Source organism: Mirounga leonina, unplaced genomic scaffold, assembly GCF_011800145.1.
Source record: "Mirounga leonina isolate KUSES-001 unplaced genomic scaffold, KU_Mleo_1.0 Mir_54, whole genome shotgun sequence".
In the NCBI taxonomy this organism is placed as follows: Eukaryota; Metazoa; Chordata; class Mammalia; order Carnivora; family Phocidae; genus Mirounga; species Mirounga leonina.
This window is the reverse complement of record NW_023270812.1, coordinates 10,587,657-10,605,960: the sequence shown is the minus strand read 5'-3', so window position 1 is coordinate 10,605,960 and position 18,304 is coordinate 10,587,657. Positions and strand designations below refer to the sequence as shown.

Below are 18,304 nucleotides of genomic sequence, written 5' to 3'. Positions count from 1 at the left end.
CATGAGCCTAAAACCATCTATTACGTATCTCATTACGAAAATGGCATAGGATGTCTCAATTTAACAAAACAACTCAATTTTGGGAAACCGTGTGTTTCAAGTTTCGTGTGGTTACATTACCTGCGGGCTGAGTTTATAGAAGTTCTACACAAGGCAAAAAATCAAGCCCTCTCTTTTGCAGCTCCCCACCCTCCGGTCTAGGTTTTCCCATCTGTTCACCTCCAAATGTTCCTCGGTGTCTGTCTGTACCATATCCCCTCGCTGCACATCTCCTGCCCAGCCCCAGACACCCGACTGCCTACCAGACAGACAGACGCATGCCCCTTACAAATCATCCAGCACTTCCAGTACAACAGGATAACCAAGTGCAAGCTGACACCTCTGCCTGGTCCTTCTGCTCCCCGCCCCCCCACCCCCCCCACCGACACAGCACTGAGACAGTTGGCAAAGCTTGTACTTTAAGTTTGAAATTCCACAATAAAAAATACATACAGTAGGCACTCAATAAATGGCAACTTCCTGAATTTTAGCATGTCACTTAGCGAGAGAGAAATAGAGCAATAGATACACCTTTTACCTGACTTCGCCCAGGCCAATCCTGGGTTTCCCTGAACCTAGCGACCTAACATGCAATCGGGGGAATTACTTCTAAGCCGGCCCCACCCCGACCCCATCTGTTATATGACATAGGGTATTCCTTCTCATGTCATCTACTTAAATGATTTTTCCCCAATATATTCCATACTTTTATGTAATCTGCGATTGACTGCTTAATTCAACAACTCAGCTATTTAAATGACAATTTTACTCCTTCAACAAATATTCACTGAATGCTTCCTTATACTATCCTAAGCTCTGTACACACATCCGTGAACAAAGCAGACAAACACCCCTGCCCTCATGAAGCTTATATTCCACAGTAGTCTTCCCTGTAGCTGTCTAATAATTTTGGCTGGGGCACTGAAAATCCCCTTCTTTTCCTTTTCTGCAAATGCTCCAGGGTATTTCCTTACAGCTAATACCTGAGGCCAGATTGTTTCTCAAAGGTTCTAAGCATAACTACCTGTTTCCTGTGTTCTGTGTCTGACCGAGAGCAAAGCAATGTTCACAGCATTTCAGGATACAGTTTTAGTGTGAATGGGTGGGCACTTACATCTTCATGATGTAGTATAGACCGTAAAAACTGTCCTTTTAAGAAGATGCTTAATTACTACCATCTTTGAAAAGAAAAATGTTTACTAGTAATACTAATAGCATATTTTTAGTAACAGTGATATAAATAATAAAATACCAAATACATACATTTTTATAAAAATTTTTAAATTTTTAAAAAGATTTTAGTTATTTGACACAGAGAGAGAGCATAAGCAGGGGAAGCAGCACACAGAGTCAGAGGCAGAGGGAGAAGCAGGCTCCCAGTGGGGAGCCCGATGCGGGACTCGATCCCAGGACCCTGAGATCATGACCTGAGCTGAAGGCAGACGCTTCACGGATGGAACCACCCAGGTGCCCCCCAAAATATATACATTTCAAAACAATAAACCAAGACCTCCCCCCCCATTGCTGGTACTCTTTATAAGAAAAATTATTAATAATGAAACAAATAACATTTATTTAGACAAACTGTAAGAGGACTCTGTCTTTCTAAAAATCACAAAATGGAATGATAAAAGAACAAGAGAAAAAAACCGTTGCTTCTCCCTCCGTCAAGGCCCTGCTCACACAGCCTCTGTTGCTCCTTTGTCACAATTCTCACTCTGGGAAGGGGAGTTCCACACTCAGCATGAACGGAGGAAGCTCCACTGCAATACCCCTTTCTGCCTTCAGCCTCTCGTTCAGACCAGGAATCACACCCCTGAGGGGAGCTACCAGGCCCCACATTCCATTTTAGACAACTGATCCAGGCTTCCATGTGGGAGACTCTGTACGAACTGCAAGTACTATGTAAATTACTGGAAACCCCGTAGCACCTTTCGAGAGGCAGTTTAGGATCTGACATGCGATGTGAGGTTTATGAAGTCTACGTTCAAATATTCAAGTAAAACTGATCATGTAATATAGATACTGGACAGAATCATGACCGTCACATCTTTAAATACAGGCAGAAGTTTCCAGCATAAATCTCCCAACAGTCCTGACCAAGCCCTCCTTGTCACTGTCCTGCTGGTCCCCTCCGTGCCACCTGCCGCAGGAACCCCTTCCTGAAGCACGCCCCACGGGGCTCCTGACCCAAGACCAGCGCAGCTGCCCGCCTGTGCACAGCACCACGCCCCCCGAACCCGAGGTCAGGTTCTCGCCCCTCTCACCACACGCTCGGCCTGATCCAGATGCTCCTTCACGTGCCCCCATTCCATCCTGTTTCCATGTTCCTGCCTTTGTTTACGTTGTACTTTGCACACAAAACGTCTGATGCAATCTGTCTGCCAAAACGCTTTCGTCATTCGATTCCTGGGCTCACCTACCACTATTCACCAAGCCACATACCTTCCCAACCTCAGGATGGATACAAGCTCTCTCTCACCTATGTGCTATGTTCCTGGAACAGCTGCTCTGTCCTGTATTCCAGCTGACAGCACAGACGGCTCTCCCCGCCCGCTTTCCCTGGTTGCTGCCTCCTCTCCTCCTACCGTGTGGTCGACAGCGTCCTCTCAAACCCTGACACGAGGCAGGCCAGAATCCACTGAATGAGTACATCGGTATCATATTCGTGGGTTAGGAAGCAGCTGACGCAGCTGACACAGACCGAGCTGGTAACACTGGAACGTTCCTAGTTTAACAAGGAGGAGCCCTAAGCATTTCTGACTACGGCACCACACATACTGTTTCCAAAGAAGCGATCTTCCATTACTGTTGCTGGGTAATGGACGATGGGAATTTATCTAAGTTCTAAGCTACAATCACGTTAATTCCAAGTTCAATTTATCAGTGTATCTGCTACTCAGAAAAGGAGATCTTCATCTGAGGAATTACAGACAATGATTCTTAGAGATCTCAATTGCAAAGACCCAGTAGGCTTCTAAAAGGTCCTTTTAAGGTTGGTCATAAAAACAGACTTAATAATTAAGTCACTGACGGTGCATGATGAAATACATAAAAAAAAAAATACTCTTGGGGGAGGGTGATACACAAGTGAAGAATGTGGATCTAGAATATTCTAAAGAGGTATCCAAGCTTTGGTTAGCATCTGAATCTTACTAATGTGGTCTCAACCTTGCACTACTTACCTAGAAATACTCTTTATTTAACAGACCCACTGCTTACATTTCTGTAAACATGTTGCCATTCTGCTAACCTTTAACCTTCTCCTGGAGACATGGTCCCTTTAGCAGATCTACTCCACTGGAACTCCCTTCCATCCTCCCATTCTGGCCCCCTCCCACCTCTGCTTATTTGAATCCTATCTATACTTCACATGCAGCTCACTGTTATAAACTGGACATAAAAAACTGCAGTACAATTGTTGTACAGAGAAATGACCAGTTCCACTGGTTATTATTTTAGAAAAACAAATCTACAGATGGATACTCAGAAATCAAAGAAGTCTAAGGAATTTATTTTTAAAGATGTTATTTGTTTGACAGAGAGAGAGCGAGCACGAGCAGGGGGAGCAGCAAAGAGAGAGGGGAAGGAGACTCTCCGCTGAGCAGGGAGCCTGACTTGGGGCTTGATCCCAGGACCCCGAGATCATGACCTGAGCTGAAGGTGGACGCTTAACCGACTGAGCCACCCAAGCACCCCAGAAGTCTAAGGAATTTTCTAACTATACACACACATACACATATGTGTGTATATACATAAAATCAACATGGGTAGTTACTTTCAACCCAGAACACCACAATCTCTGGCCAACTCCAAGGGGACCCAATGTTTCCACCTGGCTGCAGCAGCCCTGGTCTGGAATGTCCACCTTGACAGGTTGGACAGAGGAGCATATAGGTGCTGCTTCCTCCCTGCTAATGCCACTTGGACTGGGAACAGCTCAGCACCGAGGCAAACTTGCCACCCGTCAGGCGGCAATAACTCCTTAACTTTACGAAGCTCTCACTACCTGCCCCACTTCATCTGAATAAAAATAAAATTATACACGATGATAAAAACTGTATAAAGCAAAATTATTTCAGAAGCATTAAGCCACTTATGTCTTATTTCTGAATAATAATGCACACACTAACCTAGCCTAGGAAGACTGAACTTTGTACGGCAAGTCCATTCCTTTTCTTTTTTTAAAAGGTTTTATTTACTTATTTGAGAGAGAGCGCACGAAGGGAGGGGAGGGGCAGAAGGAGAGGGAGAAGCAGATTCCCCTTCAAGCAGGGAGCCTGACGTGGGGCTCGATCCCAGGACTCTGGGATCATGACCCGAGCCGAAAGCAGACACTTAACTGACTGAGCCACCCAGGCGCCCCAAGTCCATTCCTTTTCCAATTAAGAAAGGAAAATGGGGTCCAGGAAGTTTTTGCTGCTACATACCAATGTAACATTATCTGTCAGTAAAAGAATGTAAATATGAGCTATGTAAACATTAACCAAATGTTGGTGCAATGGCATTAGATACTATGAAGACTGTGCTGTCCGGTATGGTGGCCAGAGACCACACGTGGCTTTACTGAGCACTCAGAATGTGGGAATGTGGCTAGTCCAAACCGAAATGTGTACTAAGTATACAACATACACAGATATCAGAGCTTTGTATGGAAAAAAGAATCTAAATATATCACTAATGACTTACATTCACTACATGCTGGAATCAATAACATTTTGGATATACTGTGTAAAATAAAATACATTATTAAAATTAATTTCAGGGCTTTTTTTTAATGCAGCTAATAGAACATTTAAAATTACCTTTGTGACTCACACATTCTATTGGACAACATTATTCTAAAACTACAGACTTTTCATACTATATGTTATTAGTAACCACAGGTACTAGCAATAAATTTATAATTACACAGATAACTGGGTAAAAACAAGACTTTATCACAATATAATATATATCATAAATAACATTATGCACCCTGATTTCCAACCATGAGAAGAGTAACCATAATCATTAAAATGGAAAGGCTAAATAATTTTAAGGATTACTTGTTTAAAGCTACTACCTAAGCTGGTATTTGAAGATATTTCTGTATTCTTAGTCTTTTATTTGTAAAATTAAAAGATTAATCAGAAACATTCAGATTTATCCATTCCCCATTTAACAAATCAAATTCTTTTTTTTCTTATTTTTTAAGATTTTATTTATTTATTTGAGAGAGAGAGAGTGTGCAAGCACAAGTAGGGGGAGTGGCAGAGGGAGAGGGAGAAGGAGGAAACCCAGGCGCCCCTCAAACTCCTTTTTAAGGGTCTCCTGGAAAGCAGTTATATATTTCAAAGGCACCAGGAATTATGAATGACTAAGTACAGTTTTGGAATTTAATTAAACTACTGAGAAGTAAATTTTTAAGTATCAAAGCCACATTTTCCCTTCCAAAGACACTTTGAGAGTAACACGGTGTTCCAGTGCCAGAGCTGCCCTTTTTTGGTGTCTGTGCTCTCCAACATCACTCCCGACTCCTAGAGAGTAGAGAATGGGGACCAAATATGCCCCAGCCAGGCCGTGCAAATGAAACGCAAAGAGCTAGATCCTCAGTCCTTAGAAAAGCAGTTAAAATGAAATAACAGAGATCACATGTGTGATCTTAGTGCACCTTGAATCTGCTTGTCTTTCCTTTCAAAGGGAAAGGAGGGGTTGGAGAGGGAGGTGGGATCACTGAGGAAGAGGAGGGCAGGGCAGAGAGAGGAGAGGTTTAGCAGAAATATACTGGGGTACTGGGGTTTCTGTGTGGAAAAGGGCAGAAGAAGAATGGCAGTAAGTTAACAGAAAAGGTTCCCAAATACAAAGATTGAGGCAGAAAGAACTCAGCAGCTACGCGCGCCATACATTCCCTAGAACTCGACGAGACGCGCCCGTGGCTTAGCTGCTTACGTGCGGCTTGAGGACCGGCTACAGGCAAAAGGCCGCACCCAGACAGCTGGTCCCGGCTCTTGCTGGCGCACCTTCGGGAAGACGGAGGGTGAGGTCCTCTCACCTCGGGCACAGAAACCCAGTCAGAGGAACCTACTCCTCGAACGCCCAGTGACCAGCTGAGTGTGTGGGGGAGTATGTATGACTAACAGCATAAAAACATCATTAGCACACAACCCAAAAAAAAAAAAAAAAAGGCAGCAGGAGGAGGAAGGAAGATACGCCAGCAGAGAGTCAAGCCTATTGTTTCCAGGGCTAGAGACCCAGTCTGGGCTCTTTACTGAAGGTTCCAGAACAACAGTGGGCTGGGAGGACCTGAGAGCCCAGCAGCATTTAAAACTCATCAGGATGTTCGGTACAGCGCTCTGCCCACGTGCTCCTTTCTCAGGGTCTGAAAGCGGCTTTGTTTCTCATCAGACAAGGAGTTCCGATTCGTAAACTATTAAAATTGAGAATAGGGTTTTAAAAACACTGAAGAGCTCTCTCTTCTTGGTAGGAATTACCTTAATTCTGAAACAATCAATTGTAAAACTCGTTCTTGATACACATTCCACCCTCAACAGCGCTGCAAGCATGAGCTAGGTGGCAAGCTCATGCAAGCATGAGCACCAGACAGGTGGGATGCCGTAAAGGGGTCTACGCTTGGTTTCTGTGAACCAGCCTCCAGGTGCAGCTCTGTTCATGGCTTACCCTCTGCAGAGAACACAAAACATATCCCAGGGGCGCCTGGGTGGCTCAGTCATTAAGCATCTGCCTTCAGCTCAGGTCATGATCCCAGGGTCCTGGGATAGAGCCCCGCATTGGGCTCCCTGCTCGGCGGGGCGTCTGCTTCTCCCTCTCCCACTCCCCCTGCTTGTGTTCCCTCTCTCGCTGTCTCTGTCAAATAAATAAATAAAATCTTAAAAAAAAAAAACACAAAAAACAAAACACATCCCATCTGTCCTTTCCTTCTTTTTAAAATGAAGGAAATGACCTAAATAGGGGACTCTTAAGTTGGGTGTCTCAGATGGGCTGCAGGAGGCCCGCGGTGCGCACTGCACGACGGCAAAGGTGGAGGGCTTTCCCGAGATCTCAGAGTGGTCTGGGAATGAAAGAACTGAGACCAATACAGGCGAGCTCCTGGCTTCTGTCCACTGCTCATGCAGGTGTGCCTCGTGCAGGGGTGAGGCCTGACTCCCAAGCCTTGGCTGAGAGCAAGTGGGCGAGGCTGAGGCAGTCTGGACCTTCCTCAGACTGGGATGATCCACAACCGATCCCCTGCACCCACTAAGCCACATAAAGATCATTTCTTACCGTGTGTCCTATCATGTGAAATTGTTCTGCTTTAGAGCATTAACATTTAATGTTTCTATTACGTTAATACTATAATAAAATCCAGTAATTCCATCAATCCAAGAAATTAGCGCTTAGACTGTTATTATAAAATAGGTAAAAAGTTATTCTTTTATATAATTTACTATTTTGCTTTTAAAACAAAAATATAAAACATTATTTCCAAATTCACGAACACTAGCCATGGAGGGCACTAGTCACTTCATACAACTTAATGGAAAATTATTTCTGACACTTCCACGGAAGAAATTCTGCAGTCGCACTGGGTACCTTGAAACTGATTTTAAAACGGAACCAAAATTTCCTGACTTCATCTTTTTGACTAGGTTTTTCCCATGTGGTCACAATAAGGACATAAAGAATGTGATTAAAGAATGTGAGAACGAAGGTCTCAAATTCTTCAAAGGACTTAATTGTAGTTCATGTCAGGAATTTACTCTTCAAACAGCGAGAAGGTGGTATATTAATAAACACTGTTTTCATCTTCTCCTAAGGCATAGGGATCTTTCTTGTGTTTTAAGCTAATTAAAATTTAAAAACTTAAAATTAGTATATAGTCTAAAAGTACAAACTAGAACACCTTTAAGACACTATTCAACTGTTCATTTTTAAATAAAATAGTAAAATATCCTAAGTACCTTTAAGATGGTCACTTTTAGGTTCACTTTCAGCAAAAATGGGTTTTAGAGACAGTAAAAGCTACCTAACGCATCCACAGGAAGTTACGGCGCTCCTGTTTCTCAGCAAGCTCTACAACGGCACTCAGCATTACTTTAAGCAATCTTCACCATATTATGATCAGCAGGAGTACATTTATGGGGTTTTTTTCGTGTGTATGTGCAAAAAGGATATAGGAACCTTTTATTTTTATGAACCTTAAGAATGTGCAACATTAAAATACAGAGCAACAAAATCCTGGGTGTGTAATTACAAGCTACAGTAAACGGTTGCTTCATGAGCAAGTTAGTTATTGGCAGGTTTAAACAAGTTCTAATGGAAGCAGCAGCGTTCTGGAAGGATCACAGTTAAGAGTTTGCCCAAGAACATCCACGTCCACAACAGCACCCTCAAGAAACTCACCGCCGATCCTGTTCTTCCGACAACAGAGAACCACATTCTGATCTCAGGACTACAGCAACTTCTCGAACTGAGGAAAAAAACAACTGTCTGCTTCCCTCAGTTTTCCACAGCAACCAACAGAGCTGGTCTTTGAGGACCCGGATCCGCACAGCTCCGAGCTGGACATTAGGACACCGAGCGGCATTTATCAGCACGGGCTGCAGCGAGTGCCGCGCTCAGACTCTTACGTAACCAGTCAGCTCTGACTTGCCTTCACTTGGTACTTTATTAAACTTTAAAAAGAGCTAGGAAAATAAAGAGGGAATTGTTTGTATTTTAAAAATCCAAATTAAACAGGAAGCATCGTGTTGTCCCACAGATGAGTAAGAAGGAGCATACTAAACTTCCCCAAAAGCAATGTTTTAAAAAAGTAAACTGCACACACATACTGTTCCAAATCATCTGGATTTCATAAAACTGAACCGCATTGTGGAAGGGGCGTCAGGGAGCTTAACATCAAAACATCATCCAGGCTCACAGCAGCTAGCCACACACTAATTAGGAAAAAAATCAAAAAAAGACTAGGCCAGATACAAAGACCACAACAGCCTAAAGAAAACACAAACTACACAGACACCAGTAGGAGTTCCTGGGGCCTCCAGGTTCTTCTTTGCCAACCACACGGCAGCAAGGAGAGAGCAAGATGACAGACGGCACCGTGCGGCCAGCGCGGCTTGTCCAGCGTGATCTGCTCGGGGCTCCAGGCTGTGAGGTGCACATGCAGATCCCGTGGCATCGGACCAGCAGAGGAAGCAAGCTGAGCCCTGGCAAGAGCGAAGTGACAGCTCCCAATCGTGCTGACCCCCCCCACCGTGCGCCGGCTGGCCTGGCACTTAAAACACATTCTTGAAATCCCGAAAACAAATCTCTTTCTACTGTTATAAGTGATGCAGACCTATGCGATGTATCAGCCTCACGGCGCTGCTTTAGCAATGCGTGTAAATTAAATGACTTCTGATTTTTATTGCTGAATGTTCCTTTTCTAGTACCAAAGACATTACAAAGAAGTCGGAGAAAAACAGGTTACGTGAAGCACTGGGGAACTTCGAGACTCCTGTCTCAAGAGCAGGCATAAACGCCCTGTTCCTGTCTTCGAGGGGCACACTGTGCACTTAACAGACCGTATTCTTTGAGTTACTTTCTCTAGAGCATCTGTCGGTGTGCTGACATCCAAATTCTGTCTGCTCCACAATATCCTCACTCCCCTAGCGAGACCGGCGTCCCAGATCTCCAAGGTAGCCTGCGCAAACTGAACACCTGACTCTCTCCCTGCCCCAGCCCCACTTTTCAGTGCATGCCACTTCCAGATGCCCCACGCTGAGCACAGAAGCACGGTGCAACCTGCTACTTCTCTCTTCCACCCACCATAGCCAGTTCATCCATCACACGGAAAGCTGTTGTTCCGCAAACATGCATCGGCACCTACGATACTCCAGCAGCAAGACCGAGGGCCCGACCTCAACGACGGCTCTACCCCTCCTCCGGCCGGCCAACCACCTGCCTCCGCGGCCGCTTCCTGGGCCGGCGCCTCCGGCACTTTCCATCAGCAAACTGCTGGTGGCTTACCCCCACTGCAGCTCTGCCTGCACTCCTGAGCCCCTCGAACCCGTGCTCTCTGAAGGACCAACAATAAACTTTCAAAACCCCACTCTGATCCTGTCGCACCTTTATCTGAAACCCTTCAACGGCTACTTCTCTGGCCGATACTAACATTCACAACCCCGTCAAGACCGCACAGCCGCCCTCCCGCACTGGCCGCCGCCCTGTGGCCGCAGCAGAGGCCGCAAGGCCCACAAAGCAGAGAACACTTGCCACCCCGCCCCTCGCAGGAGAAGCGCGCCGACTCTGCTGTGCGAGCCGCGGTCCCAGCGCCCCGTCTCCCAGACGCACCTCGGAAGGCCTGCCCCCCGCTGCTGTGCTGCAGCCACATGGCTGCGCCTTTGCCCGCGGCCCCTCTTCTCAAGTTCTCTGCCCACCACCCTCTACCTGGCTAACACGTGCGCACCCTGCAAGTTGCTGCTGAAGGCATTTCCTCAAGAAGGCCTTCACTATCTCCACTCTCCACGGGCATTTAGACATTCAATAAATACCCCTGGATAATGACCTCTGATGTCATTCACTCTCCCCTACTTATTTCTGCCTCACACCTCAAATGACCAAGGGTGTATGTACCGATAAAGATATTCTCGGTGGGAGAAACAACAATGAGAGCCAGGTGCATACTTACTTTTATTAAATCTATTGTTTAATAAGCTGATGAATTAACCACCTTAGCATTAAATCTTTTTTTTTTTTAAAGATTTTATTTATTTATTTGACAGAGAGAGACACAGCGAGAGAGGGAACACAAGCAGGGGGAGTGGGAGAGGGAGAAGCAGGCTTCCCGCCGAGCAGGGAGCCCGATGCGGGGCTCGATCCCAGGACCCTGGGACCATGACCCGAGCCGAAGGCAGGCGCTCAATGACTGAGCCACCCAGGCGCCCTGGAATCTCTTTTCAAAAAATTTCTTCTGCTTCTAAATTTATACTTTCACTGTGGAAAGTATTTAAAAAGACCAGAAACAAAAACAGTGTGGAAATCCCTGAAATGTTGGCGAGGGTGCCACCTTCCCAGTTTAGAAAAGGAAGGAGCAGGCCTGCGGAAGACACTGAGCAGGTGCCCCCTGTCCTGGGTTCTCGGGCTCTGAGGGGAGGCCTGCGGCAGGCGCCACATGGGAAGCTGGCAGGAAGGCGAGCGGGCTGCTTTCAGAAACCAGCTACAGCCGGTCTGCCGTAGACGCGACTCAGGCGCCGCGCTCTCCGTCTCAGCTTCGGGCAGTAAGGTTTCTACCTAACTTCCTGTGTTGCTCCTAGTCCCCATGAAGCCCCAATTCTATAATCCTATATCCCAATTAGAAATGCTAACGCTGGTATTTTCCAATTTTATCTACAAATCTTTTTTTTTTTTTTTTTAATGTGTCAGTATAAAAAACACCACCAACAGAAACCTAGAGACTTCAAAGTTAAAAAGTGAAAATTATACTTTATTTTTACACAGCAGGCACTTGGTATTCTCTACTGGAATAAACAGCACCCTAACAATTAGCTACTACTTTCACATTGAGTTTGTTACTCTATTATTAGTGAAAGGAACAAAAGACCTCTTAAGACTACTACACAACCGGAAGCTAAATCCTGCGTGTTCCCAACTGACGCGAGGCTAACGGAAATCAGTCACTGTGCTACCACGATTTCTTAGCACAAGTCACAAACACTTCTGTAAGAGCGAGGATTCCAGAGTCATTTCTGTTTTCATGACGAAGTACCTCCTACTGACTGGAGGGAGAACACCATTTTCCCCACGCTTCCTCGCGTGAATGCAGACGCACACAGAAGGCACAGGAGCTCAGAGGGGGTGGAGGTCAGCACAGGTGGGAGTGGAAGAAGTGAGCAAGTGCAGGGAACCACCACCAGGACAGAAGCACAGCCACGTGGCCAGCAGCCACGGTGGTGGGCAAAGGCCAGGCGGGCCAGCTGTCCTCACTGGTCCTGGCCCAAGCACCTCCACACAGAGACCTGCTAACGGGGCCTCAGCTGAGGTCTTGTCCTCTAGGCTCACTCACTGCTTTCTCACTCCTTCCCCTGCTCCAGTCTATAGACTGGAGGTGGAGGGACCCTTCCTGGCAGTGAGAGGACTCTCCCCACTGCCTGCCATCTGATCCTTAGCAGGAACCATTCCTGGGGAGGACGGAGGCCTGGGGCCAGTGCCCTCCCTTCTACCTCTCACCCACAGGCGTAGGTAAATGAATCCAGGCGTGACTGTGACTTCAGCCCACCTCCTTGTCCTAACCACCCACTGACACCTGGCCGCCCGGCAAGAACAGAGGCCAGAGGGGGCCGCAGGGGCCCGCATGCAGCCTCACTTTGTATACCATGCCTTTACACGTTACAGGAAAGGATCAAAGACGCTTACGTAAATCAGACTTCAATCTTCAGAAAACAGGTTTTTCTGTACCGAGAGAGAGCATAACTTTCTAAGCTGAAAAGGATGGAGGTGCTGATGAACGGTGGCCCTGCCATCCCACAAGTTAGTACTTCAAATCCCAAGTAAGATGAATACTGGAAAGAAGATCCATATACATAAACACATAATAGGAAACACACAGGCTAAAGTCTTCCTGTGTATCTGAGTGTGGCAAGGTAATTTTTCATCCTGATATTTTTTTTTCCCCTAAAAATGAGCATTTGATTCAGTTGGTAAGCAGAGAAAATAGTCCACATCTAATACCTTCTTATTCACAACTTCCAAAGTTTTGAGTTCTGGGTCCATTAAGTTAGAATAGTCTGGAAATATGGCACACCAGCATGAGCCTTATCAGGAGTAAGGGACTCTGGACTACGAGCTGGGCCAACAGGCTCTGGACCTACCCTCTGGCCCATCTCGGGCAACCCCACAGAACCTGGCGCTTCAGAAGCAGACTACTGAGTCCACACCTGACAAAGGCTCGCCTCCGCCAGCCGATTCCCACCTGGAATCCCACCTGCGGTCCCAGGTTCCTCCAGTCATCCTACACACCACGCCCTTCCCAGACACAGCTTCCTGAAATGCCAGTTCCATCATGGCCCTTTCCTTTCTCTGTGGGGTCTACAAGACACAGTGCAGACCCCTCAGCCGTCAATCAGGAGTTTCCAGAATCACTTGAGCACCACTTCCCTCACTCCACTCTCCCTTAGCTGTACCCGGCTTCGTGCCATCCCTACTTGTCCCCAACTACTCACTCTGAGGCTAGCTGGGACGCACTTCATTCCCAACACCCTGCAAGTGGGTCTGCGGCACTCGGTACGGAGCGGGCCCACGTGCAGCCCAGGGGAAGGGTGCAACCTCCTAGGCCCCACGGCACACCCCCTGGAAGAGAGTGCCTAGACAGGGGAGGCAGCAGGCCGCCGGGGTAACCAGTGTGCGGGGACGCGTCCACGTACTAGCACCTGAGAAGACGTCCGGTGCCCGCTCCCAGCATGTGCGAGACCTAGCTCCCATCTCAGGCTAAGGGATCCTCTTCTGTGGCTCAAGTTCTGACCGCCTGCTCCTCAGGAGCACCCCTGGCTCCACATCAAGGTCACACTCTCTACGGCTCCTGTGTTCAGAGCAGGACGCCGTCCCTCCGTTGCCTGGGCCTGAGCGCCGTGGCCTCTTTCATGTAACACCACCGACCCCCAAGAGAAACAGAAGTGTAGGCGCACTTCGTCCTCAGGCAGCAAAGGGCTCCCACACACTCGGCCGAGCGCTGACTGAGTCAAGGTCCAGGAATGGAGTGTGACAGCTCACATCACCCACGGTGCCCTACCTTTGCTGCAACGATGCTGAGGCCCATCCCATTTTGCTTTTTAAGAGTCACAGTGATTATTTCAGGTTCTTTCCTCAGAGGCTGAGCCTGAAGGACGAAAACAAAGGTTTATTTTATGGCTGAAATGAAGTGTTTCTAGCTTAGACAGTCATGTGGTAAATGGAACAGACAACGAGCAAGGATTACAGATACTGCTTATGGAGTAACCCGGGAAAAGGATCAATACTCTCGACTCAAGAGCCTCGAAGATGAAACTAGTCATAAATGCTATTGAAACGTTAAAGAACTTAATTTAGAAAACAAAACTACACTTCCATTACTATCAGATTGGAAAAACCCAATCATAGAAATGAAATGAAATTGTTACTTTACCACCTTTCAAAATAAATTACTAGGTGTTTTTTAAAGAAGAAATGTAAACCTATTTTCCACCATCTATGGGGAGGTCAGCAAAAGAGTCATAACAAAGATGATCACACATCTGTCTCTTGGGAGAATGCAGGCGCCATCTGAGGTCAGGCCACCCCATGATGTGGGCACCACCGTTCCAAGTACTTTGGGTAATAAAGTCACGGCTCAGGGGCGGAGGTCAGTTCTCAAACTGACCCCTAAGCAAATGAGGAACTGCCCACTGAGGCTACATGTTAGACACGTCACACCTCACCCAAAGAATAAACAAAATTACAGAGGAAAATTACCAGCACATACACAATGAGGGATAATTTAATCAGATACGTTAAGTACGAAGGCACATTGCCAACAAGTGGTAATTATACATGTGGGTTGTTAAGTTAGAACCAAGGTCAGTGAGAAAACGCTTTAAGGAAAACAAGCAAGATTAGGTGACATTACAATTTTTTTTTCTTTTAGATTAAGACTTGAAAGCTCCTGAAGGATCTCTGAATACACTAGGAAGATGAAGAAGGCGTGATCCCATCTACGAAGGGACTTGCTGTCCTATAAAATATGGGAGTTGGGAACTGCTATCACTCGGGATGCGGCAAAAAGCTCGCGAGGCCGAGAGAAAGCGTGAGAGGCACACTGTCGGTGTGTCAGTGGACACACGACATCGGCTCTCCGATGGGACGGAGCTACCGTCCACTAACTCAGCTGCTGGAGATGGCAGGACACACACTCTGGTCTAAAGCAGGCTACTTAGTCATCACAAATAATTACTTGGAATTTGATATACAAAACACATATTACATGCTTTAAGTATTGCCACCTTACACAAACCATGTTTTCTTAGAAATTAGGTATATAATAGGCACACAGTTTTGACTGACTACTGGTTGATATTTGAGGGTGGTACAGGAAGTCTCTGAAGCTTCAGAAGGTATCTGGCTGTTTTCACACACCAGAATCTCTAAATCTTGGCGGGTCAGGCGTGCTAGACAATTCCATGCCTTCTGAGAATCAGTGGACAGATGAGTAAGTGGCCACATGCAATCAATCACACATAACACACTGACCCTGACCCATAGGAACCTCAACAAAAGTACGGTCACATCTCTTCGCTCCTTCAAACCCTTAAGTGGCTTAAAGATGAAAACGGCAATTATAGAAAGATATTTAAATGAAACTCAATAACAAAGTTCGAAAAGGGAAAATTTCATCTGTTTCTATTAATCGGAGATATGGCAGTCTATGTCATACAGGACAACTGTGTCTGCTGTCATGTTCTAGGGCACAGGGAAACATTCTCTGTTGTTTAAAACTCTCTGTGGGAGGCAAAGCAGAATTTTCCATAAAATGTATGAAGCTAGCAAATACTAGGATTGACTTCTCTTCCAGAAGATACAAAATATCAGCAAGTGATTTGATACGTATTTAAAACAAGGTAGAACCAACTATAAGGTGAAAATATTTCTACCAGAGAAAAAATTTTTTTTTAAATTTTTATTTATTTGAGAGAGAGAGCAGGGGGAGGGGCGGAGGGAGAAGGAGAAGCAGACACCCTGCTGAGCAGGGAGCGCACTGTGGGACTTGATCCCAGGACCCAGAAATCATGAGGAAGGCAGCCGCTTAACCAACTGAGGCCACCCAGGTGCCCCTAGAAAAACATTTTCTAATAAAAGTCGTAAGGCTATTGTATTAATATCTTTTAAAAAATATGTATTAATATTAAGGCTGGTAATAGCTGTGGGTAGAGGAGTGCCTGGGTGGCTCAGTTCATTAAGCAACTGCCTTCAGCTCAGGTCATGATCCTGGAGTCCCGGGATCAAGTCCCGCATCGGGCTCCCTGCTCGGCGGGGAGTCTGCTTCTCCCTCTCCCACTCCTCATTTGTGTTCCCTCTCTCGCTGTGTCTTTCTCTGTCAAATAAATAAATAAAATCTTTAAAAAAAAAATAGATGTGGGTAGAAATATTCTTTATTTTAAAAAATACTATTTGTTTATGGACAAAAGTGTACAGACACGGTCTAGAATCATGGTTTCAGATTTTTTAAAAATAAAATTAGTGTTTAAAGGTGATTTTAAAATATTTTTGTCACAACAATGCTCACTATAATCAAAGAAGGAGTTTACGTTACATTTTCAAACTGTAAGGAATACAGGTTAGTCTGTACTCCGCCTGTCACCCTCACAATACTTACCAGCTCCGTGTTCTCACGCAGAAGATGGCTCTCGTAATCTGCACCCTCAAAATATATTGTCCAAGTACCTGGTGAGCGTGCATGAGGAATTAACCTGCAAAATCCTGAGGAGAAAACAAGCAAATTATAAAACTGAAAAGCACAGCATGTCAGCCACATAATCTTCAAGAAGGGAAGCAGCATCATGTGTCAATTGCTTAATATCTAAAGATGACATTATTTTTTCCTACTCTACATACATTCATTCCCTCTCAAAACTGAACTATCAGACATTTAAAATCATTATTTGTTTTCGTCCAATGGAATTCAACAGCAAGCTGAAAAGTGAAATTGGTCTCCCCTTCTTTTTTTTTTTAAAGAACTTCTCTCCTTACTTCTGTGAGAAATCACTGAATTGCATGGTAACTTCTTCCTTGCTGACCAAGCGCTCAACAGCACCCAGAATGCCTTGCACAGCGGAGACCAGAACCGCCACCAGTGCCCACATCTGCCCACAATGTCACAGCCTGGGCTCTACGGTTTTCAGGCAGGACTCTGACCTGGAGGATGGACCCCTTCTCATGACTCTGTCCAAATTTCCTTACTAGCCACTTAAATTTCACACAAATAAATTGCAGAATCATTTTATAATGTTTTAAAGAGTATCTATGACATTCCCATCATGAAGAAATGACATCTGTACAGAACTAAGCCTTTTGATTCATAACACGTCACTCTTCATTTTGTCAGATCTTATTCTGTGTTTCTCGGGAATTTCTTGACAAAGTCGTATCACACAGGCCTTGCACAATTCTTAAATGTTCTCCAAAGCAGTCTGGTCTTACTAGTATTAGCAGCCAAACAACCACGCAGAGCACAGGACGTGCCCGACGTCACACTGACCGCTCTCGCCAGCAGACACAGCCTCAGCTAGTCCTCAGGACTGGGACTGGGCACCACTCTCCCACTCTAGGAGTCCACCAGTGAGGGGAGGCTGCCCATTATTTGGGGGCACTTACGAGGTTTTTTGCAGTAAGGGGAAAAGGAGACGTCACAAAACCAGTTAAAATAAAGATATAAACTTAGAGTATGTTTTTTTTTTTAAATCACTGTTTCAACCCATTTTCATTAAAATACAACCTACAACTTCTCTTTTCCCCACTTGAGGGGACTGTGATTATCACGATTTTGAAATGAACAATTTTTATTATTTTCTTATTTTTTTCAAATGTCAAGGCTGGATCACACATCAGACAGACATTTTCTGCTCTCTTAGGTGAAGGAATGCATCTCCGATCAGGTATGAGTCTGTGCTGGTTTTATAGCCTTCTCTCACACGACTATGTTACAGGACAAAACAAAAGGAGCATAAATCGAGAACACATAGTACTTCTTTATTTGGCTTACAAAGAACTGAGCGTGAAGAATTAAAAACACTGATGTCATACAAGAAAACACCCAGTTCTTTGTAAGTCTTGTAAAGGCACCTCTGTAATAGGCTGTGTTACCATCTGACACATATGGAATAATGTGGGGACGCCAAGACCATGATGAAATAGCACATACGTCCTGAAATCAATCATTCAGGGGACCCGCAGGGGAAGTCACAGAGTAAACTTCACCAACAAGGCAAGAGCTCACTCTTCCCAACTTGGCCAGCCTCTCCTCGATGGCACACATTACAAAACTGACAGCTGTGTGCACACCGCAAATCACACATACAGATCTGAAAAATGCTAGTAAGTTAGTCTTCCCATGTGCGCCTTCACAAGGACTCGGTGCTGAGCACCCGACGCCCAGTGGCCCCACGTTAGGTGCTGAGGGGTACGGGGAGCCTGCCCCCGCCCCGGGACTGCAAGTGCTGAGGGGTAGGGGGAGCCTGACCCCCCCGGACTGCAGGTGCTGAGTAGGGGGAGCCTGCCCCCCAGGACTGCAGGTGCTGAGGGG

At 45.8% G+C, this 18,304-nt stretch overlaps 1 protein-coding gene across 7 annotated transcripts in view; it reads right to left on the bottom strand.

Annotated features, from left to right (window-relative positions):
• The window catches only part of LOC118001767 (afadin-like), a 100,885-nt gene that overhangs the window by 25,857 nt on the left and 56,724 nt on the right, over positions 1-18,304 (bottom strand). For all 7 annotated transcript variants that reach the window (XM_034991901.1, XM_034991904.1, XM_034991907.1 and 4 more), the window contains 2 exons: positions 16,379-16,482; positions 13,784-13,870 (listed from right to left, as the gene is read on the bottom strand). In XM_034991901.1, coding sequence (XP_034847792.1) covers positions 13,784-13,870; positions 16,379-16,482 — 191 coding nt within the window. The remainder of the gene's footprint in view (positions 1-13,783; positions 13,871-16,378; positions 16,483-18,304) is intronic.